We start from the raw sequence: 24,272 nt of genomic DNA on the forward strand, positions 1-24,272 counted from the left end.
GTTGAATGACAGTAGCAGGGCCTGGAAGAATACAGTCTGCTTCATAGAGGAAACATTCAAAAAAAGCTTTTTGAAAGAGCAGAGTTGAACTGGATTCTTCAAGGCCAAATAGGAATTAGCAATGTCAAGCAGGCAAACAAGAGCCAGGGTAAAAGCCCAGAGCGAGGGGTAACAACATGGTATCTTAGGTGCTGGCACAGTCCGGAGCAGGAGACCAGGTTGAAGAAGCAGGCAGGGAACAGCCAAATGGGAAACATCTTGCGAACTGAATGTCCATGCTCAGATTTTAGAAAACTTTCTGGCAATATGGTATGAAGGATAGGCCAGAGGAGGTTAAAAATCAAGGCAAGGATGCCTGTGAGAAGCAGTAAGTGACATTTCAGAGAGGACAGCTCTGCGTAATTTATGGAATGGAAGAAGCTCAGTGACCAGTGTGAGGGGTGGATGTGCCTGAGGCCCTCCAGTTGATGGTGGTGCCACTAACAGAAAATACAGGAGGGGAAACGCTGGGGGGCAGGGGGAAGTTACTGATCCAGTGATGCCTTATTGCATCAAATTATCAAAGGACTAGGTAGGCTCTTGTGTAGAACAAGATCTGGGCTAAAACTACTGACACAGTCTACCACTGGACTTTGAAGTCACCTAAGCTTTAAAAAAAACGAAAGGCAGGGGAAAAGAATGGAATCACACAAAATAGGACATTATGGTGGGAAGAGTGAGTGTAGGGGACAGAAAACATTGGAAAGCTGAAAAACAATGAAGAACAGGCAGAGATGTGGGGAGAAAATTATACGAGAATAGTGTCACGTGGGACCAGGAAATAAAATGTGATGAATAGGGCCTATAAGACTAGGTAAGAAAAATGTACACTGCATTTGACAATGAAAGGCCATTAGTGCTGTCTGCAAGGCCAGTTTAAACATAATTTAAAGTCGTTTTCAATACAAACTATTACTCTGAATGACACAGAGAAAACAGGTTCATCACGCTGGTGCCTCTGGATGACTGATCAGTGACATCAGTACCTCATACATGGCAGGCTCTTAATAAATGTTTCCTGTTGAACAGCACCAGACAGCATGCATCTCAATATGTTGTACCTGAATATATGTTTTCAGAAGTGGATGTCGCGGGGTAGGTTAGGAGGTACATGACAGTGTAAAAACATATGCAAGAAAAAAAATGTATAATAGCAACAGGCAAATGCTCACTTCAGTCATAATTCTAAATTACTTATTTTCACATTAACATAGATGTTTCTACAAACATGTAAAACTGAACTAGTAATATTATACATGTTTAAATGGTTGACATGATTTGAAGAGCTTTTATTAAAAAGTGATCAGGAGCTGGCTGAAACTCTCACCACAAAATGTAAAATATCCATAACTACTTTTATTCATAACAAGTTCAGAGCTAAGCTTCCTGAAAAGCTGGATTATCTAATATCATAATAGAGATGACCAGATACTTGACAGCCATCGTCTAAGGTACCGGCTTAACATAAAGTGATGATTTGAAGAAACAGCTCCCTCCAGCCCCCACCCCTTATATTCACAACAAACAGACTAAGTTTTTTTTTTTTCATAAAGGATTCATTTAATCTAATGAAATATAGACAACCTAATGAAATGTAGACAAATGTAGACAGGTGCAATGGGCTCAAGGAAAGAGCATATCAAAACTTTTTCACTTTTATTAAAGGCTTTGATGGGAACTTCATAAAATGTCATGAAATTCTATTTGCTATACAATAAACATCTATTTCTGAGTAGGCGACATAAGTCATTATAGCAACCATTTTAATGGGTAAATGAATTCTGAATTCTTAGTATTTGACTAAAATATGAAACATTTTTGCAATTAAACTGACAATGTAGCTTAAGTAAGATTTCAGAAATGTCTCCTGGAAAAAGTGGGAATGTTTCCTTTTAAACTCTGAATAGTTACAGTTAAGGTGCCATAAATTAGACAAAGCTAGAAAGGAGCATCATGTTTCTAGGAAAGAATAGCATGCAACATGGACTTTCTCCATGTCAAACTGACAACCACTGAATGACAATGACTTATTATACACAGGAAAAATAGAACACATTCTCCAGAAGGAAAGGGCATTACAAGATAATTCTGATAAACAAACCCCTTATTGAAATCTTGAATAGCTTCAGAGAACATCATCATGGAATGGGTAGAGGCAATTTATAGGACATTAAAGGATTCCTTTATCTTATGATACCCTCCTTAAATATAAACACACATGAAATATAAACACACTTGTAAAACTGTGATTCTCTTAATCAAACATGTGTTTACTATCACACTCAGCTACTAGCGGCATTTGGATGCAAAGGTTTAACTCGTGCTAATCTGGACAAACCCAGGCGGAGACTCTGATTTGGAGACTTAACAGACACGCCTGCCAGTGGGCTCCTGATGCTGCTGCTTCCGGACATCGCTGAAAGAAAACATAGCACCTGATGCTGATGATGTTAGAAATCTCCTAACAAAGATCAACTTACAAAACAGAAGATGCAAAAAAAGGTAGGTAGAGATTACTCTGGTATACAAGCTCTATTCAAGCTACAAACAAGATCAAAAGAATGAACAGTATTAAAGATTAGAAAGAATATAGTACTGCCTATTTTCAAACATGCTCCGAAGGCAAGGTAACGACACCAAAACTTTAAGCATGAAAGCTGAAGTTGGTAAGTTGGGAGCAAATAACATTGGTTGCAGAGGCATAGAGAATAAAGAAATGCATGCGGTTATAATTTCTAGTAGTAGAAAAATCTAATGCATTTTTTAAAAATCCCATATTTTTCCAAATACTCCTTGAATCTATTTTTTTTCAAATATTAAATAACTGTAAACACGACCAATACTCTTTTTACTTATTTATACTAGTTCTTTTAAGTGACATCGTATAGTATTTGCCTTCTCTGACTGGGGCTGGGGTGGGTGAGTGAAATAGATAAGGGGGGGATAAAGGAGATTAAGAGGTACAAACTTCCAGTTATAAAAGAAATGTCCCAGAGATGAAAAGTATAGCACAGAGAATATAGTCAGTAATATTATAATAATGTTGTTTGTTGACAGATGGTGACTACACTTATCATGGTGAGCACTGAGTAATGTATGGAATTGTTGAATTAAGATATGCCTGATATTTCAGAAGATGAAGTAATTAAGAGACATTAAGTAATTATGGAGTCTCAGACTGAAACCCTTTCCTTTTAATGCTTTTTTTTTTTTAATATTTCAAGCTTTTATTTAAATTCTAGTAAGTAACATATAGTGTAATATTAATTTCAGGAGTAGAATTTAGTGATTCATCACTTACATATAACACCCAGTGCTAATCCCAACAAGTGCCCTCCTTAATGCCCATCACCCATGTAGCCCATCCCCCTACCCACCACCTCCCCTCCAGCAACCCCCAGTTTCTTCTCTATAGTAAGAGTCTCTTATGATTTGCCTTGCTCCGTTTTTTTTCCCTTAAACTCCACATATGAGTAAAATCATATGGCATTTGTCTTTCTCTTATTTATTTCATTTAGCTCCATCCACATCACTGCAAATGACAAGATTTCATTCTTTTTCATGGCTGAGTAATACTCCATTGTGTGTGTGTGAACACCACATCTTCTTTATTCATTCATCAGTCACTGGACATTTAGGCTCTTTCCATAGCTTGGATATTGTTGATAATGCTGCTATAAACTTGGGGTACACATGCCCCTTTGAATCAGCATTTACCCAAAGGATACAAAAATACTGACTCAGACTGAAATCTGTCTATTAATATCTAGTTATCAGGGAGTGACCACTATGGACCAATCAAGAAATGTCAGTAAGGGGCACCTGGGTGCCTCAGTCATTTAAGTATCCCACTCTCGATTTCAGCTCAGATATGATCTCACAGTCATAAGATTGAGCCCCACCTTGGGCTCCAAGCAGAGTGTGAAGCCAGCTTAAGATTCTCTCTTTCCTTCTCCCTCTGCCCCTCCCCCAATCTCTCAAAAAAAAAGAAAAAAGAAAAAAGAAATGTCAGTGAAAAGAAGTAAACCAAACCTGAGTAGATTTGGAAGGACTTAGAAAAGGAAAGGGGACAAAGGGGGAGAGACATACCAGACAGAGGAAACTGTATACAGAGAGGCTCTTAGAGAAGATATACATTGTGTTTAAGGAAGAAAAACTGTATCAGTTTCACTGACTAGGAAGTGGACACAGGACCAGTTATGAAGCCACAGGTAGCTTGGGCATGAAATGAATGGGGCCTGGACTAGGGTTTTGGTAATGTCAGGAAGGGTGAAAGCCAAAGAATTCTTGAAGGATCAGCAAGGCTTGGCTGTGGAACAAAAGAACACAAAGGGAAGAGAAGTCAAGTCTGCTAGGGCATTTGTGAAATGCTAGAAGTCCCACGTACAGGTCCTGAGGCTTCAGTCAGACTATGATCAATGGATCTTGAGCAAACAGACTTGTTGCCAAAAATAAATATCAGGAATTTAAAATGTGGACACTCTTTGACACTGTAATTCCACTACTAGAAATTTATCCTAAGAAAATAATCAAGGATGTGCCCACAGATTTCTAAAATAAGGATGTCTGTGCTTCTTGTAACCTTATTTATGACACTGAAAAAACAATAAGCAATCTGGATGCTCAGTATAAGGGAATGATAAATGACAAATAAATGCAGCAACTAAAAACCTTGGTTTTGAAGAATACATAATAATATGGTATAACATTTGCAACTAGGAAAAAAAGCTGACAGTGATAATTTTCCAAGCCTCTGCCCTTAATCAATAAATATACCATACCTGGTGGGACCCACTTAGGTTTTTTGTTTTCAGCCAAAGGACTGCGTATTTGTAATGGTTTCCTAGTGACCTCCGAAGAACCAGAAACCTTTTTTGGTGAAGGCTGAAGTTCTGATTTCACAGAAGCTGGAGCAGAGTCTCCTGAAGTCACTTTAAAAAATATACATAGAAAAAGGTTTTCACAGAGGAAGGATAAGTCTGGCAGGTAGGTATAAAAATTATAAAGTTACATAATCTCATAAAAATTAAAAAGGCAAGATTATCAATTAGAGAAACTCTAATTATACACAAACATTTATTGAGAGCCTAAGAACAGCCATCTTTAATGAGCATTTATATGCCAGGCAGTGTGGTAAGCATGCCATATATATCACTTTTAACCCTTAGAGCAGCTCTCATACCGATATTCCTAGCCCCACTGCCAGATAAGGAAACAGACAGGCTGAGCAGTCTGCCTGCAGTATGCCAGCTGGTGCGTCCCTAAGCCAGGATTAGGAGCCAGGTCTGGCTCCATAGTCCATACATTATATAATGGCGTCTCATCAGTATGTGTCAGTGAGACAATATATTAGGCTCTAGGGTTACAAAGAGCTCACAGATCCTGCTGCCAAGGAATTTACGGTTTGGTCACTAGACTCTAGTAGAAAGGGGAAAAAAGTAAAGACATGTGTATAATGCAGTGGGGATAAGAGATAAGACAAAGTCTAGAGGTATACACAGGAGGGAACCTACAATCTGTATGCATACCTGCATGGGGTAAAAGTTACAAGGAAGTTGTTTGAAGATAGTTTGAGCCAAATCAAGGCTGAAGAGGAAAGATGAGTCAGAGGGAAGTTTTCCTGGCAGCGGGAGTAGAGCATGCAAAGCTGGAGAATGCAGCAGGTCCCAGGACCGGCCTCTGGTTCAGTATGGCTGGAGCAGGAAGGTCAAGGAGAGAGACACGGACAGGATGCACATCACTGATGAAGAGCTGTGTGCACCAGTGAAGGTGTCTGGCTAGTCACAGTCATGTACTGGTTTTTCTTGGGAACACTTGTGTTCTGAACACATCTTTCTGATGGTAGCGTATGGCAAGCAGACCACCCAGAAGGCTCTTCAGGTTATAAAGAGGTGGGAGGTGATAAAGGCCTGAACCCAGGGAGCATGAAGGAAAGAACAGCAGTTGGAGATCTTTTAGGAATTAGATGGGGGGGAGGTAGCGATGGAGATGAAGAAATAATCATAACTTGCAAGTTCCTGTCATGGGCACACTGCTGGATGGTATCATTTACCCAGAGATGAACACAAGAATGAGACTAGGTTTTGGTGTCTGGGGTAGGGGGAGAGAGGGATGTGCTGGAAATGAAGGGAGGAGAGGTAGAATATAAATTCACTTCTGAGATAATGCTTGCTGTGATATACCTCAGGATATCTAAAGGTATTTGAAGATGAACATTTTCACTATATACTCTTCTTAATGTTAACCTCTATATTCCCTAGATCAGCACTGTCCAACAGAAGCTTTTTTGCTGTGATGGAAATTCTGTACTATCCGTGTGATAGCCACTAGCCACATGTTGTTATTAAGCACTTGAAATGGGGTTAGCAAAACCTGAATTCACTTTTAAAGTTTATTTAATTTTAATTAAGTCTAATATAGCTGTATACAGCCAGTGGCTATCATATTGGACAGCACAGCTCTCAAAAATTTTCTCTATCAAGGGAAAAATTGTAACATGTGCCTGATGAAAAGACTCTCAATGGTTATTCCATATGTTACTAGTGGGACTAGTAATATATTCCATATTTCCTAATTCATAACCCCATTATTTGGCAGTTAAATTTCACTACTAAAATTATATTTTAAGCTTCCTTGTGAAACAACTTGCTCCAATCCAGTAGACCTGAAATGGTAAATTCCAATGTGTAAACTAACATTTTATTCTTAATTTTTAGTATGTCTTGGTGAAGAAGCATAAACAAGCATCCAAAGAAAATATAAAATACATTCATACTGTCAATGACTTTTTCATATCAGTTTGTGGTAGGCAGAAGGATGGACCCTCAAAGATGTCTATATCCTAATTCCCAGGACATGTGTATGTCACCTTCCACAGCAAAGGACTTGGCAGATGTCAGTAAGTTAAGGATCTTGAGAGGGGAGACTATCTTGAATTATCTGGATGGCCCAATGTACTCACAAGGGTCCTTATAAATGAAAGTGAGAACCAGGAGAAAGAGAGAGAGAGAGAATCAGTGATGTGATGTGAGAAAGTCCCTGCCTTTTCTGGCCTTGAAGGTGGAAATGGACCCCTGTGGACCACCAGTCAAAGGGCACAGGCAGACTCTAAATGCCAGAAAAGTCAAGAAAAGGAATTTTCCCCCAGAGCCTCCACAAAGGAACACAGTCCTGCTACTAGCTTGATTGTAGTGCAGTGAGAAGCACTTTGAACTTGTGGCCTCCTCAATTATAAAATTATAAATTTGTGGTTTTAATCCACTATGTTTGTGGTTATTTGTCATGGCAGCAATTGGAAACTAATATACAGTTTTATGTCTAAAACTCACTGCACTTAAAACCTAATTTCTGAAAACCAGATGAATTTGTCAATTTAAAAAGACACTAATTAAAACCTTATTAATTCAGAATACAGTAGAGGGAGGAATATGAATCAGTATTTAGTCCTTATTTCTCAGTAAGTACTCAGCACCACACTAGTTAAGGTGACAGCAGCTCCCAGCACCAATAAATGGAGTCTGAATAATGGAAATCTTAGTTTCAAACAATGAAGACAGAAAAATATATATCGAGGGGCGCCTGGGTGGCGCAGTCGGTTAAGCGTCCGACTTCAGCCAGGTCACGATCTCGCGGTCCGTGACTTCGAGCCCCGCGTCGGGCTCTGGGCTGATGGCTCAGAGCCTGGAGCCTGTTTCCGATTCTGTGTCTCCCTCTCTCTCTGCCCCTCCCCCGTTCATGCTCTGTCTCTCTCTGTCCCAAAAATAAATAAAAAAACGTTGAAAAAAAAAAAATTAAAAAAAATATATATATATCGATAAGTAAAGAAAAATCAAGTTAATGTAAGTTATAGTTTATAATAATCTATTATATATTATGAACTCAAGAAAAACCAAAAAAGCCCTAAAACACATAGCAAAAGGGTTCTCAAATCAAAGACTAAGTCCAGCATGAAAGCAAGAAATTAGAATCATGTAAACTTCCCTGTTAACTGCCTGGAAAAAATGTGGTCCAGTGGCTACAACTTGGGCTCTAAATGGACAAAACTAGGTGCAAATTCTAGCTCCTCATTTAATTAGCTGTAAGAATTCCTACAAATTATTTAACCTGTCTGAGCCTCAGTTTTCTCACTATCAAATGCAGGTGATAATAGCTACCTCAGAGGGTGGCCATCAGTGCTAGTGGAGGGTAATTCTAGTAAGAGCTGGTAGGCAGTAGACAGTGGGCAGAACTTGTCTGCTTTTCTCCCTTCCCCATCCCTCCTTCCATCTACATATCTTAGCTAGAAATGAACACTGGCAAAATGTTACGGAGAACAAAGGCAAAGGTAAGAAAAACACAAATAAACCAAATATGTTTTATAAAGTTAGTGTTTTGGATTAAGCTTACCCAAAGTATTACATTTGGATTTAGGTTTCTTCTCCTTCTTTTCAACTGGGGATTTGACCTTCACTTCTTTCTTTTTAATTTCTTTCACTTTATTTTTTCTCACAGTGAAGTCTTCATCATTATCTTCACTCTCACTAAAATCAGAGTCATCCTCGGACTCTTCACCTAAAACAAGAGGATTGCATATACTTGATCTTTGCTCTAAAAAGTGAGGCTTTCATGTATACCTGAAACTAACACAACATTGCTTGTCAATTTACTTCAATTAAACAAAAAATGGGCTTCTATGGCCTTGAATTTACAGCCTTTGCACTAGAGTCTTGTGCGCCTCCTGCTATGCTATGCCACTGCAGTCACTGAGGTCACCTGGGTTTGAATCCTGGCCCCTCGGCTCACACTTTGTGTGACCCTAGGGCGCTCACTTCACTCGGCTTAAGTTTTCTATCTATAAAATGAGGATCACCATAAAACCTACATCATAGGGTTGCTGTGTGGATTCAATGAGTTAATAGAGGCAAAGCCTTTAGAATGACATCTGGCAGACAACAAGCAAAACAGAATTGTTTGCTCTTACTATTATCATTATAGTTCCCATCAGTAATCTTTGCTTCCAATATTTCCAGTTTAATTCAGTGACTTTCAGAAAGAATGATAGGGTACAACGTTACCAACTCTTTCAAAACAATGACCTTGATGGTGATAGTAACATTATACCTTCCCTTAATCACGGAAACTTCAACATTCTAGAATAGAAACCCAATGGGAATCTAGAACAGACTAACCATACCACAACATCTTAACTTAGAATCCTACATATGATTTCATTTGGGCACACCTGTTATTTCCCACAAACCCTTCTCTGTACTGCGATGCTACAAGCCAGAGAAGTAATAGATTAAGGAGCTACAGCTGCTCTGGGAATAAGCACAAAGAATAGCTGATAATCAAGCAACGATTCTTCTATTTTGGGTGGGGGAGGGCCAAGGTGGGGGAGGGGGTCAGAAAACCATGTCTTGTAAATAATAAATTCTGAATGCTAAGTGTAAATAAGGATTATTAGTACTATATTCATAAAAACTTTACTTTTTTTTTAATTATAAAAGCAGTATATGCTTATTGCAGGAAATGTAGACCACAACAAAAAAGTATTAAGGCAAAAGAAAATCTCCTAATCTCACCACTCAGAGATAACTGTTATGCCCACCACATATAATATCTACCTATCTGTAGGAAATATTTTATATAAAAATAAATATCCATAAAGTTTTTCAAGCATACACAACCTGAAACAGTAACACAGCACTCAGATTCAATATTCATCAATACTTTGCTACATCTGTTTCATCTCTCTCTCTCTCTCTCTCTCATCTTCTTCCTTTTCTTCTGGAAGTATGTTAAAATAAGTCTGAGGCATCAGGTCATTACAATTGTACATACTTCACACTGCATCTCTAGAAAACATGAGCTTTTTTTAAAAAAACACAACAATGTCATTATCATATCTTACAGTATCCACGATAGTTTCTTGGTATAATCTTCTATCCAGTCCACATTAACCACTTTTTTTTTAAGCCCCCAACATGGGGCCTTGAACTCATGACCCCAAAATCAAGACTTGAGCTGGGACCAAGAGTCGGACACTTAACTGACTGAGCCACCCAGGTACCGTTTAATCACTTTAAAATAGAGCTATTGAAGTAACCAAGTCAGTTGTCCTATAGAACTTCTGACATTCTGCATTTGTTGTCTGCTTTCTTCCTCATGGCGTTTTGCTTATTCTGTGAGCTGGAATTTTCTCAAGGCCCAATTAGAATCAGGCTCACCTTGTTATTTTTTTGTAAGAATGTACTTCATAAGAATGCTCTGTACTTCCTATTAGATCAGAAAGCATAGAACATATGGTTGTCCCACTCTTGGTTGGCACAGTTGCTGCCAGCCTGAATTCTCATCGTGAAGATCCTCGTCAGCTTTCCATTGATGGCCTTTGCCTAAATTAACAATGTCATTATGATCTTCAAATTACTATTTCCTTATTCTGTCTTTCCATACAAATAAAAACTTAAAAACACATGAGAGTAATCAACCCACATATTCACATGATGATTACTGGGTTATATAATGCCAGCAGACCACACGAAGGCTGCTATATATAGTACTTTGAAAAATCAAATAATTGGGGCACCTGGGTGGCTCAGTCGGTTAAGTGTCCGACTTCAGCTCAGGTCATGATCTCACGGTCCGTGAGTTCGAGCCCCATGTCGGGCTCTGTACTGAGGCTCAAAGCCTGTGCTCAGAGCCTGGAGCCTGCTTCGGATTCTGTGTCTTCCTCTCTCTCTGACCCTCCCCCATTCATGCTCTGTCTCTCTCTGTCTCAAAAATAAATAAAGATTAAAAAAAAAGAAAAAAGAAAAATCAAATAATTATTTCTGGAGTCCCAAAAGGACCTAGGTTCAGGGAGGGCAAGTAGTGGAGTTTCTCCAAAGTTTCATAATATAGACTCTAGAAGGACAAAACTTCCTATGTATCCCACAGTTCTGGTAGTGCATGTGTTCTTTTCTTGGCCTGAGAGGATAAATGGTAGCAACTGGCTAAACTCTACTTATCAAACTTATCTAATGGTAAGGTCCAACTGACCATCATCAGTCAACAGAGAAAGCAGTTAAATCATCTGGTGGTGGTAAGTGGAGCTCCCAGAATTCCAAGTCATTAGCATACCAAATTGGTGAAGCTGAAAGGCCCAAACAATGGGTTACGGATTCTGTGAATCTTTAGATGTCCTTAAGAAAAGTCTATGTTCTCTCCAATTTTCATTTTTCTTTCCGTGCTGAAGGTCACAAATGATCCTTTCTCTTTTCATCTAACTACCATTCTATTTTGTTTCTATGAATTTGGCTATTTTAGATACCTCTTATAAGTGGAACCACCCACCATTTGTCTTTTGTGACTGGCTTATTTTGCTTAGCATAAAGTTTTCACGGTTCAACCAAGTTGTAGCGCATGATAGGATTTCCTTCCCTTTGAACGCTGAAATTCTATTGTATGTATAGACCACATGGTGTTTATCCATTAAACTGTTGATGGGCACTTGAGTTGCTCACCCCTTAGCTACTGTGAATAACACTGCTATACATATGGGTGTGCAAATATCTGAGACCCTGCTTCAATTCTTTTGAATATATACCCAGAAGTGGGATTGCTAGATCACATGATACTTCTATTTTTAATGTTCTGAGGAGATGCCACCCTGCTTTCCATGGCGGAAATCCCACTAAGAGTGAACAAGGGTTCTAATTTCTCCACATCCTTACCACACTAGTTATTTTCTGTTTTTTTGACATCCTAATGGGTGTAAGATGACACCTCATTGGGATTTTGATTTGTATTTCCCTAATGATACTGATATTGAGCATCTTTTCATATGCTTTTTGGCCATTTGTGTTTTTGGAGATTTTAACAACTTCCTTTCAAAGGCATAGAGGCGACTTTAAAGTCACTATCCAAATTATAATCTCGATAAAAACTTACTTTTATAAAATTATTAGAGAGAGAATATATGAGGTTGGAATGCAAATAAGAGAATATTATTCTTTTTAAATTCTATCATACCTCTAGAAACATAACCCATTAATTACATAAACCCAGCAAACAAAGCAAGTGATTTCATTTCCACACAAACATTTTTAACCACTATTAAAGACAAATTAATTTCATTGGCATGTTAAGTAGACTTGCAATTTATAACTTTAAAATTGTTGACTGATTTTTCTGACAAGCATGTGTCAAATAACGATACTGACATTCTGGAAGTGCTACAATCATATCCCCGAAGAAACAATTAAACTGACAAGGAGTTATTTTCTTATTTTGGGCTTTTTTTGTATTAAGTAACCTTAAGTTGGGAAACATTCAGTCCATGCTCTACTATGCTTCTTCAGGGCATTTTCTTTCCGTGGCTCCTACTTTCCGGTGCTCCAGTTACATCAGTGTTTCTCAAAGTAAGATCCCTAGACTGTCTGCTTTAGGATGACCCAGGTCATATAAAGGGGCAGGTACTGGTTCAAAAGGCAGACGTCTGGGGATTCTACATAGCTCTTCTACGATGACACTTGATACATTCTACATTTCATTACTGTCTGTGTCCCCTCACTCAACTTTAAGCTTCTTAAGGGAGCTCTGTTTTGTTCACTGCTATATTTGTAGTGTCTTCAATATAATGTACATAACAGATGCTCAAATATTTATAAAATGTTGATGAACAAATCCATTTGTCAATAGCATGTTAAAATCTATCAAAATATAGCATCCGGGGCGCCTGGGTGGCGCAGTCGGTTAAGCGTCCGACTTCAGCCAGGTCACGATCTCGCGGTCCGTGAGTTCGAGCCCCGCGTCGGGCTCTGGGCTGATGGCTCAGAGCCTGGAGCCTGTTTCCGATTCTGTGTCTCCCTCTCTCTCTGCCCCTCCCCCGTTCATGCTCTGTCTCTCTCTGTCCCAAAAATAAATAAACGTTGAAAAAAAAAAAAATTAAAAAAAAAAAAATATAGCATCCGATTTGGCACAAATTTATGGATTTATTCATTTTAATTTTTAATTAATATATTATGATGCTCTGTCCAGGTCACTATGCTTCCCATTTGTCCTAATTTCTGAATGAATCTGAAAAACAAAGTCACAAATAAAAATATAGGTTTCATATCACTTCATCCCCAAGATATTTCATGGATTTCTAGTATTATAGAAAGAAGTGTACACTTCTTAGAAAGTGCCAGCCTGCCTCCTTAGCCTCTTCTAGAACATTCTCTGCCCCAGGCTTCCTGATCACTTTCTTCTATGTGTGCTTGTCTATGCCATTGTTGATGCTTTTTTCTATCAGTCAGGAACGCTATTTTACCCTTTTAGTTTGTGTAAATACTACTTATTTTTCAAGGTACAGCTTAAAGGTCACCTCCACATGAAGCTTTTTCCCCAAATGGCAGAGCTGGATGTAACTGTCCGGTAAGTTCAAGTTTGCATATACCAAACATTTAGCACAGTGCTTTGCATCCACTAATGGTCTTTAAGAACTTTTTACTGAATTTCCATAGGCTTAATTTGGAGGTAGGATATAACTCACCAGTTGCAAAGTCTGGTTCAGAGTCATTAGCACTATCGCCATCACTGCCTTCCAGAAGAATCTTCCTCTGTTGTACCATAGCCTTTGATGCTGCTTTTCTTTTCCCTTGAACACCAGGAAAATCATCTTCCTCAGTAATCTTATCCAAATCTTCAGGAGAGGCATAAAAACCAACAGAAAACTTTTTGTGACAGATAATATTGAAAGAACTGCAAAATAGACTTCTATCACATCCGTTGTTTTTATCTGCCCAGCTTCATTCCTCCGCTGCTTCTAATAGATCACATAGTCCAATATGGCACAACCATGATAAATGTCAGTATCCTGACAACAGAGTCCAGTTTAAGGATAAGTGTGAGACCCAACTGAGGAGGCTTTCCCCAAGAAATCTGAAAAGTGGAGCAGGGAAGATGCAGCCCCTTTCTTCAGTGGTCAACAGCTATCAACTAGAAGCCACAGGTAGTCATGACCTTCCACCAGGGAAGAAAAGGAAAATTGGTCTGCAGTAAAAGAGAAAAAGACTAAAACACAAAGAAACAAAGGAGAGGAGGTGAAGAGAACCTTGACAAATTTAAATATCTTGGTTCTAGCTACAGTGTCAGGTATTGAAATAGAAGTTAGAAAAATAGCTTGTTGATAGAAAAAATTAGTATTATTATTAATATCAAAGCTTACCTAAATAATCACTGGCTACACTGCAATTGGAGATATGAGGGGCCTTACTCATTGTTTCACTTCCACGACTGTCACACTTTTCAATGCCTAAAGATAAGGAAGAAGGAAAAAGATACAGATGCACCTTAGTCAATGGGTAGAAATAGGAAAACTGGTGTTCAAATGTAAAAGCATTCGGATACAGATGCATGATCCAAGCTCAAGCTAGTATGACTTACCTTGGAAAGGTCAGCATACGGTTTAGGAGTTGGGCTCTGAAATCAAACACACTTAGACTTAAGTTGAAATTCAGGCTCTACCCCTCCAACTGGCTACACGAGTATGGGAATATGGCTTATCCTAAGACTTAATGTCCTCATCTATATTGTGGAGAGAAAAAATAGAGCGTGGACTAATTAGGTGTATTGTGGGGGATCAAAGTGGGTCACATGTAGAAATTGCTTACTGTAGCGCCCAGCACATAGGAAACAGTCAATAAATACTAACTATCATTTCTGTGTAATAGATACATGCTTTTACTAACAAAGACTTTTCAATCATTATAATAACGTTAAAATGATCTAAAGTATTTCAAGAGGACTTTGAGTCATGGTAACTGTACTATTAAATCCCAGTGCTATAAAGTATATTAATCTATGAGAAGTGGTACTTCCAAGGAAATCCTGCTATATATTCTACCAGCTCTTACAGGAGAGAGATGAGTTCCATTTTCTCAGTTTTGGATATAAGATAATTCTGTTTCTTTGATTTCCTGATTAGTAAATGGCTCCCTAATCAATCAACAGTGTTTTATTTACTGTCAAATAGGAGGCAATAATGACTGAAACATCTATACCCCTAAATGAGCTAATGAGTTAAAAATATCCTCCAACATAAAAGAAGCTAAGTCAAAACAATTTCATCCAAAAAGCACGCTAACAGTTTGAATGTCTTTTCCAAGAATAATGATTTCTGCCTCTCCAGAGTATCAATATTGCCATCTGCTACACAGTTGCTAGAAAAATCGAAGGAGGAAAACCCAGAGAAATCCAGAAGTCCTACATCTTGTAAGTCCACTGAGCCTGCTAACCAAACTAGTACCTTCAGCCTTCATAAATAATAAAAATTACCCTCACCAGATCATGTTTAACTAATTTGAATTTTGAGAGAAAAGAGATGGGTTATTAGGACTGTATAGACTAATTCATTTGCTTAAGAAATTAAATTTCCACTGTAAACAAAAGTGACTTGCATCCAAGCTCATAGTCCATGACTTAGTCCAGAGTTGGCATCAGGTGTTAAGCAGAGAGATGTGTGTGCATGAACGACATTCATGCAGAATAAAGCACGGAATCTAATTATGCCAGTTGCTCCATTTGCTATCCTAAGTATTAAACTCTTATTGTTTCCTCTATGAAGGCTCATCCGGAGACACAATTACAAAAGCAATGAGGTTACAAAAAGAAATATATAGAAAGTAAAGTTACTTTTATCTTGAGCCTCTTCCGCATCAGTGGTGACTGTTGGAAGTTCCTTCACTGATAAAGCAAGTGCGACTTCTAAGTCTCGCTGGTAGAGCTTGTCATCTAAAGCTATCCTAAAGGGAGGCAAAAAAATAAAAATGAGTTTTTAAAAATATCAATCTCAACCAAACAGCAAAATGAGATTTTTCTGAATCACTATTTAAGAGCTGCTAACCTCACAAAAATGTTTTCTAAACAGTAATCGTGATCATAACTGACTTTAATGGTTAAGACTGCTAATGTGAAGTAATGTCATGTTACAGGTGCATACGAGATTGAAAGAGCAGCAGTCTGTGCTGTTGTACGTATTGCCTCCTTTCAGGGTAATGTCAGTCCTTGTTACCAATGCCAAGCGCCTGCTCAACCTAGAATAAAGACTTTCCTCAAAAATCCACTTAGAAATCTTCCTTGACCTCACTCACACCTCCTTAGACAGGTATTATAGCTCTTTTATTAAACTGTTCCTCCCAATCTAGACTTTAACAAATATGTCACCAAGTACTTACTGTGTATGAGGCACTGCACTAAATAGAATACTAAAAGTACCCTGAAGGAGTCTGCAATTAATGAGGAGGGTAGGGAAATAAGACGTACTGATAATTTTCCTATATGAGCAGATTATTATGTCTCCTATTAAAGGTGGTCAGAGTGTTAGGGTGTGTAAGAAAAGAAATCAAAGACAGATTTAAGAAAAAAGTTATATAAAGGACGAAATACTGAGATGCACCTTGAAGGATTTATTTTTTAAAAATAAGTTTTATTGAGATATAATTCACACAGCATTAAACTCACCCTTTTAAATTGTACAATTCAGCAGTCTTTAAGTATATTCAGAGTTGAGAAACCATCACCACTACCTACTTTCAGAATATTTTCATCACCCCCAAAGAGACCCTATATCCATTAGCAGTCACTCCCTGCTTACCCGCCCCTAGCACCTGGCAACACTAATCTACTTCCTGTTTCTATGGACTCACCTATTTTAGACATCTCAAGTCGATGGAATCATACATGCGGACTTTTATGTCTGGCTTCTTTTGCTCAGCATGTTTTCAAGGTTCATCCATGTTGTAGCATGTATTAGTACTTCTTTTACTGCTGAATGATATTCCAGTGTATAGACAGACCACATTTTATTTATCCACTCATGAGTTGGACAGACATTTGGACTGCTACCATTTTCTGGCTATTGTGAATAATGCTGTGAAGCTTTGTGTCCAAGTTTTTGTGTGGGTGTATGTTTTCATTTCTCTTGAGTACATACCTAGGCAGGGTCATAAAATAACCCCATGTTCAACATTTTGAGGAACTGCTACTCTGCTTTCCAATGTGGCTGTACCATTTTACATTCCCAGCAACAATGTACGAGAATTCCAGTTTCTCCACATCCTCATTAACATTGGTTATTGTCTGTCTTTTTGTTTATGGCCATCCCAAAGGGTGTGAAGTATTATCTCACCATGGTTTTGATTTGCATTTCCTTGATGGCTAAGGATGCTGAGCATCTTTTATGTGCTTATTATTAATTTGGAGATGTTCTTTGGAGAAATGTCTACTCAAATCCTTTGCCCATTTTGTAAATTGAGTTATTAATCTATTTACTGTTGAATTGTAAGACTTCTTTATATGTTCTGAATACAAATCCTTCATCAATTATATGATTTGCAAATATTCTCTCTCATTTGTCGGTGTTTTGTTTTTTTTTTTTTCCACCGTACTTAAACCTAGCACAAGAATCTCAAAACCAAAAACAAAAAAAGAGAAAAAAGTAAAGAGCAGGACATGGGGTAACTTTCTCTGTGTTAATGAGCTTTTCTCCAGCTTGCAGCAGTGAACCACACCATCCCCCATGTTCCATTTGTTAATAGTCCCCTTCTGCCAATCTCCTCTCCATACTTCAGGTTTGGGGCCTCTCAGGACTTCCTTCCCTCATTCTCTCTTCTCTCTTGGAACTAGTGGAAATCCAGAATTCGTCTAGAAACTATAGGACCTTTTCAGTGCTGGACCAGTCTAAACAATATAAAGAAAAAATATCTTTTATCTGCAGAAAAATACATGGTTTCAATTTTTATAAAACTATCTTTACAGATTGTAATTTTAAACAAAGTAGTCTTGTAAGACTTGAAGACTTTAGAGACAGAAATACAGTCCTATAAAGTAAGCTGTACCTCCTAAACTTTGTAATTGTCTTTAATGATTGTCTTAATACTTAAATGAATATTTCCTAACATGTTTGTGAATTTCTTTTTTAAGGCAGAAAGTCAGAAGGGGATTAATGGTACATCCCTGTTCTCCTACATGCACTAACTAAAATTATACCTACGACTGGGCTCAAGTTCTAATTTAAATGAAGAGTTCAAGGGACGCCCAGGGGGCTCAGTCGGTTAAGTGTCTGACATTGGCTCAGGTCACGATCTCGTGGCTGGTGGGTTTGAGCCCCATGTCGGGCTCTGTGCTGGCAGCTCAGAGCCTCAAGCCTGCTTCACATTCTGTGTCTCACTCTCTCTCTGCTCCTCCTCTGCTCATGCTTTGTCTCTCTCTCTCTCTCTCTCTCAAATAAATAAATAAATAAGCATTAAAAAAAATTAAACCAAGAGTTCAAATTTGTCCCTCTTTTAAATTTTTTTTTTTTCAACGTTTATTTATTTTTGGGACAGAGAGAGACAGAGCATGAACGGGGGAGGGGCAGAGAGAGAGGGAGACACAGAATCGGAAACAGGCTCCAGGCTCTGAGCCGTCAGCCCAGAGCCCGACGCGGGGCTCGAACTCACGGACCGCGAGATCGTGACCTGGCTGAAGTCGGACGCTTAACCGACTGCGCCACCCAGGCACCCCTGTCCCTCTTTTAAGTTAACACATTGAATGTATATTTACTGTATGTCTTACCTCTCACCTTTTTTTAGGGGTTTTCTCTTGCAATGGGATATCTTCTTTCTGGAGATTCTTCAGTTTAGGTTTCCTTGTTTCTAGTTTTAACTCCTTTGGTGTTGTTCTGGGTTTTTTATTTAAAGGTGCAGTTGCAGAAATAAAGTCATCTATTCGTGTGTGAATCAAAAATAAAAGAATATATAAAAAATAAATTAATTAAACAAAATAAAATATGAAACTGCTTTTCCTAAGAAATAAAAACATTTTCTTAGCAGCTGAAATTCACTACAGTGTGTGTTCAAGGTTTAAACGTTAAGAAAGTTGTTTAATTGCCATCATTTAAAAAATGTTGGCGTATTATTTGTCTTTATTCTCACTCATGCTTTTCAACTTTGTTTTAGTGGCCTTTGTTTATTAAAATATAAGTCTATCAAAAGCCAATTCACTACAAAATGTGATCTAGTTCCATTGACACTCAACATAAACCTGCTGTGGTAGTTTTTTTTTTTATGTTTATTTATTTCTGAGACAGAGACAGCATGACTGGGGGAGGGGCAGAGAGAGAGGGAGACACAGAATCAGAAGCAGGCTCCGGGCTCTGAGCTGTCAGCACACGGCCTGACGCAGGGCTTGAACTCACGAGCTGTGAGATCATGACCTGAGCCGAAGTCAGATACTCAACCGACAGAGCCACCCAGGCGCCCCCTTGCTGCGATAGTTTTTACACACATGTGCAGCACATGGATGAATACCCTCAGGGTACACGTAGTCTTGATTGCAGCGTTAGCATTTATTAACACATGTTGTCTCTGCCAAGTTTCCCCATGTTGGAATATGTTAACTTGTGACTTACCCCCACGTCCACCCCATAATGTCTAGAACACTACTGTCAATTTATAAATATTTGGTGACATACTGATAACAGTAATAAAAAGCTACAGGTCAGAGTCTACACTATTTTCTCCCAAGTCTTAGACACATTTACAGTTGAGCCCAATGCAAAAAACAGGTTCCTTCAAACCTCTGGATAACTGAACATTTGACTCACAGAAAGCTCTGAGAAATACAAAACCTATTTCGAAATATGATGTAATCTAACTAAATGTTTCTCACACTTTTTGACCAAAGTTTCCTTAACAGCAGAGACAAAGAAATATATAACCCAATAGACTATAGCCTATGCCCAACCTTTCTTCAAGGTCTTGTTTTTGTTTCTTTTTTCCTTTCCAAGTTTTTATTTAAATTCCTGTTAACACACAGTGTAATATTAATTTATTAGTTTCAGGTGTACAATTTAGTGACTCTACACTTACATACAACACACAGTACTCATCACAAGTGGTACCCTCCTTAATTCCCACCACTTATTTAACTTACCCCCCCTCCACTTCCTTCTATAATCATCAGTTCTCTATAGTTAAGACTCAGTTTCTTGGTTTGCCTCTCTTCCCCCACCCCATGTTCATTTTGCTTCTTAAATTTCACCTGTGAGTGAAATCATATGGTCTTTGTCTTTCTCTGACTGACTTATTTCACTTATCCTCTAGCTCCATCCACATTGTTGCCAATGGTAAGATTTCACTCTTTTTTATGGCTGAGTAATATACGATCTAGCAATTGCACTACTAGGTATTTACCCAAAGGATACAATAATACTAATTGGAAGGGACACATGCACCCCAATTTTTATAACAACATTATTTACAATAGCCAAACTATGGAAAGCACCAAATGTCTATCGACGGATGACTGGATAAAGAAGTGGTATAGAAGGTTGGGGCGCCTGGGTGGCACAGTTGGTTGCGCGTCCAACTTCGGCTCAGGTCATGATCTCACAGTTCATGAGCTCGAGCCCTGCGTCAGGCTCTGTGGTGACAGCTCAGAGCCTGCAGCCTGCTTCAGATTCTGTGTCTCCCCCCTCTCTGACCCTCCCCGCTCACACTCTCTCTCTCTCTCTCACTCAAAAATAAATAAACATTAAAAAGAAAGAAAAAAGTGGTATAGAAGGTCTCATTTTATTGTACAGTTAATGAGGATTTCACATTATATTCTGTAACACATTTGTGTTTCAAAAGACAATGTGTTCCTTCTTAGGGAAAGAGATAGGAGGAGACAAACCACACTATGAGAAACATGGACCTAGAGTAGTTTAGATCTAAAGAGCCATTTCACTAGGTCCTGTTCATTTATCACTTACCTACATAATTCTTGTCAGTGTAATTATCAGTAGAATTATCCCAAATGCTTAGAAAATTACTTTTGCAGCCCTAGCTCATATACAATTGGGTAATATGTTCAATATTAGAGTTCTATATGTCATATGAATTCTGAGAAAATAAATTTCCAAGTTTTTAAAGCAAAAATATGAATCTCTACTTACCATCACTGTCAGAGTCCTCAAACTGTGAGTAATTGACCGATTTCTTATGCCTATGAGCAAGACAATTTTTTAATTACACAAATGCTAATTTCCCACCTCTAATCCTTAAGACCATTGACAGTCTGAGTAAATGAAAATGTGTTTCGATTCTCTTAAGAGTACTTCAACTTGACAGGGCACCTGGGTGGCTCAGTCAGTTGAGCAACCAACTTTGGGTCTGGTCATGATCTCATGGTTCATTAGTTCAAGCCCCGCATCGGGGTCTGTGCTGACAGCTCAGAACCTGGAGCCTGCTTCTGATTCTTTGTCTCCCTCATTCTCTGCCCCTCCCCAACTGATCGTGCTCTTTGTCTCTCTTTCTCAAAAATAAACATTAAAAAAATTTTTTTAAAAAAGAAGTTGGATTTTACAGTAGGGACTTAGCATTAGCTAAAATAGTTATAACTATACTTGATATACCTGATAAGGAAAAAAAATAATTCAGATAACCCTCAAAGTAAAAATAATATCATTAGCACAATTTATATACTGTTTAATTGCTGTGGGGCATTTATAAGTTCCTGTTGTATTTATTCTTTTGTTTTATATATGCATTGTCTTCTTACTAGATTATAAACTTGACACTTAAAGATATTTTCTCTCTCTTTTTAATCTCCCCACAATACTAAATAATGTTCTTTATGCAACGGACGTTGAAACAATGGTGACTTTGTACCTACCACCTCAAATGTATCTTCATACTACTTTAGAAAACCATTAGAAGAAAGTGATATTCAAAGTGAAAAAAAAATAAATTCACTTTCTTCCTTCTTCCTCTAAGCACTAAATGAAATGGCCTTGTAGTTTTCTTTTCTACCTTCCACCAAACACCCAAGTGTGAATAACCTAGTAGGTCAGTTGTTCTTTCAAGGAAAATGGGTATTCTACGAAAAAGAGGTCAGGTCAGCTCCCAACTCAAACAATCTCACAAGTGCTTTGCCTGAAGACAACCACCATAGAAGTACTTTATGTATGTATTTCATTTCCTCATGTAGAATATTAAAATGAAGAATACTCTTGTTATTCTCCTACTCTTTGGAGTTAACGAATTTTAAATGCTGAATAAAATATGAAAGCCTCTTTAGAAATTCTGAAACTGAGTCATAGTAAAAATAAAAACTCTTAAAAAAAGAATATGCTCAGTAATTGAGCTACAGTGAGGATGACAATTTTTACTGCTTCATCAAGCACATTCTTAAGTGAAACTGGTATTTTTTTTTTTTTTTGTACCCTGAATGTGCAGCAGGAAAGAATACAATGACACTTGTGCAATATGGTGCCACTGCCTTGATTCATGCTAAGGTGTCAGCAGTTACACCACCATTGCAGTGCAGATGATAGAACAATGAAAAAAGTGAGCAATGTCTTAGGATTATTGTGAAAATAGTTTTGACCTCATGGGCCTCCTCAGAAGGCCTCAGGGAACCCTGGGGGTCTTCAGACCATACTTTGACAACTGCTGTTCCAGACAAAGGGATTATGTCCTCGTTACTTGGGTGGACATACTGAAAATCCATTTCAGACTTCATATGTTCAAAATGGAACTCCTGATCCCCCACACCTCCTGAACCTGTTCCCTTTCCTAGTCTTCCTCATCTTGGTTAGTACAAAGACCGACCATTCAGTAGCTCAGGCCAAAAACACTGTGAAATCATCCTTTTTTCCCCTTAACCTCCACATCTATTCCATCAGCAAGTTCTGTCAGCAGTATCTCCAACATATACCCCAAATCCATCTATCCCATTCCATGTCCAATGATAACATCCTACTCCAAACCGCTATCTAATGATGCAGTGGTTTCCTTGTTGCATTCTGGTCACCTTATCTCCCATTCTTTCTCCACCAGCAGCCAGTGAACTTTATAAAACCAAAATTAGATTTTCCTGCCCTATCTAAAACTCTCTGTTGACTTCCCATTGTTCGTAGAATACAATCCAAACTCCTTTTTAAAGCCTGCAAGGTCCTACCTACTCTGGCCTCTGCCTATTTCTCTGCCTTAATCCCCTACAATTCTCCCCACTGCTTGTTAATGCTACAGCTTTAGAGGCCTTCTTTCTCTTCCTCAAACAAAGTCAAGCTCAGGGCCTTGGCTTTTGTCCCCTCTACATGGATTGCCCCTGATTTTCGCTGGCTAGCTCTTTCTCATCACTCATGTCTCAGATCATGTATTATCTCCGCAAAGAGGCACATCCTAACTACAGTACTTACAGAAAGACTTTCCTCCTTCTCAGTATCACTTTGCGGTATTTGTGGCCCCCTACCCTCACCCCTGTAACCTCCCACACCTAGTGGGATATATTAATCCTTATTACAATAACTTTCTAAATAAATGGCTGACTGTAGGCCTCCATAGCACTCCACTGTGGTTAAGTAGAGCAATAGTTTCAAATAGCATAATGGAAAACACAGAGGCTCTGGAACCAGTACGATTTAGGTTTGAGCGTTATCCTGCCACTCACTAGCTGTGTGACTCCGTTAACTTGGCCTTTATGCCTGGGAGTTTAAATCGATAAAACAGGAATATCTAGACTGCTATATCAAAGAACTATAGTGATAAAATAAATAAGTAACACGTGAGTAGGAGATGGTTGAAATGTAAAGCGCTGTTCGAATGCTAACAGACCAAAGGCTTATTTAAATGGCTGGGTGGGGGGCAGTAAAAGAATCGGCAATTGCTGCAAAGGAAGGCATAGAAGGATAAAGGTAGGATGCTAGGATACTGCTGTGGAATGGGCGGCTCTCAGTGGAGGCTGGAGAGCTCCACAGAAACCGTCCATCCCACCTTCGCTACCCACCGTTCTATTCGGCCCTTTCCCGTCAATCGTGTGCAGGCCAAGTTGCCTACGGCGTCTTCCTGCTTCTTCCCATCCCCGCAGATGTCATGAACTACCCACCTCACAGGCCGCACCATGGCCCCCTCCAAGGCTGAAAGTTTGCAGCTTTCAAATTCTTGTTGGCAGCAGTGGCTGTTTCAATTCCCGCCCAAAACCAGACACTAGAGCTCTCCGCCCCCTGCCACCAGCCCTCCAATGATTACCAGCCATCCTTGCTGCGGCGCATGCGCACTGAGAAGAACTGCTGGCTCTCGCAGTTCCCAAGATATTGCCCTTCCGCATCCGGTCTACCAAAGCGGAGCACAAGCTTTGCCAATGCACTTTCGTCACGACAGTGGATTTTTTTTTTTTTTTTTTTTTTTTTGAGCCTTCTCTGAAATTCACAATAATAGTAGAAATACGCTTTTTTACATTTTTAAATGGTTAAATTGAAGCGATAT

At 38.7% G+C, this 24,272-nt stretch overlaps 1 protein-coding gene across 3 annotated transcripts; it reads right to left on the reverse strand.

Annotated features, from left to right (window-relative positions):
* Positions 1-1,662: 1,662 nt before the first annotated feature.
* RAD51AP1 (RAD51 associated protein 1) lies at positions 1,663-24,072 on the reverse strand. Of its 3 annotated transcripts, none has more exons than XM_086714274.1 (9): positions 23,794-24,071; positions 20,960-21,009; positions 18,605-18,746; positions 15,676-15,785; positions 14,210-14,296; positions 13,535-13,684; positions 8,425-8,589; positions 4,821-4,970; positions 1,663-2,455 (listed from the first exon to the last, which is right to left on the reverse strand). In XM_086714274.1, the coding sequence occupies exons 1-9, from the start codon at positions 23,907-23,909 to the stop codon at positions 2,322-2,324; spliced, it is 1,104 nt and encodes a 367-aa protein (XP_086570400.1). In that variant the 5' UTR covers positions 23,910-24,071; the 3' UTR covers positions 1,663-2,321. The 3 variants fall into 3 exon arrangements, with proteins under 3 accessions (XP_086570400.1, XP_086570401.1, XP_086570402.1); XM_086714275.1 differs by having other exon boundaries at positions 23,893-24,069; XM_086714276.1 differs by lacking the exon at positions 1,663-2,455 and adding an exon at positions 3,241-4,348 and having other exon boundaries at positions 23,794-24,072.
* Positions 24,073-24,272: the final 200 nt, after the last annotated feature.

This window comes from Puma concolor, chromosome B4, assembly GCF_028749965.1.
Source record: "Puma concolor isolate L17-30 chromosome B4, mPumCon1.1.hap2, whole genome shotgun sequence".
Classification (NCBI taxonomy): domain Eukaryota; kingdom Metazoa; phylum Chordata; class Mammalia; order Carnivora; family Felidae; genus Puma; species Puma concolor.

Excerpts from the sequence above, each read along its gene's own strand:
- RAD51AP1 (XM_086714274.1), bottom strand. The coding sequence starts at position 23,909 with ATGGTGCGGCCTGTGAGGTGGGTAGTTCATGACATCTGCGGGGATGGG. Across the intron at positions 21,010-23,793 it reads GGAAAGGGCCGAATAGAACG|GCATAAGAAATCGGTCAATT; the intron begins GTGGGTAGCGAA and ends TCTTGCTCATAG. Across the intron at positions 15,786-18,604 it reads GAGAAAACCCCTAAAAAAAG|GATAGCTTTAGATGACAAGC; the intron begins GTGAGAGGTAAG and ends GCCTCCCTTTAG.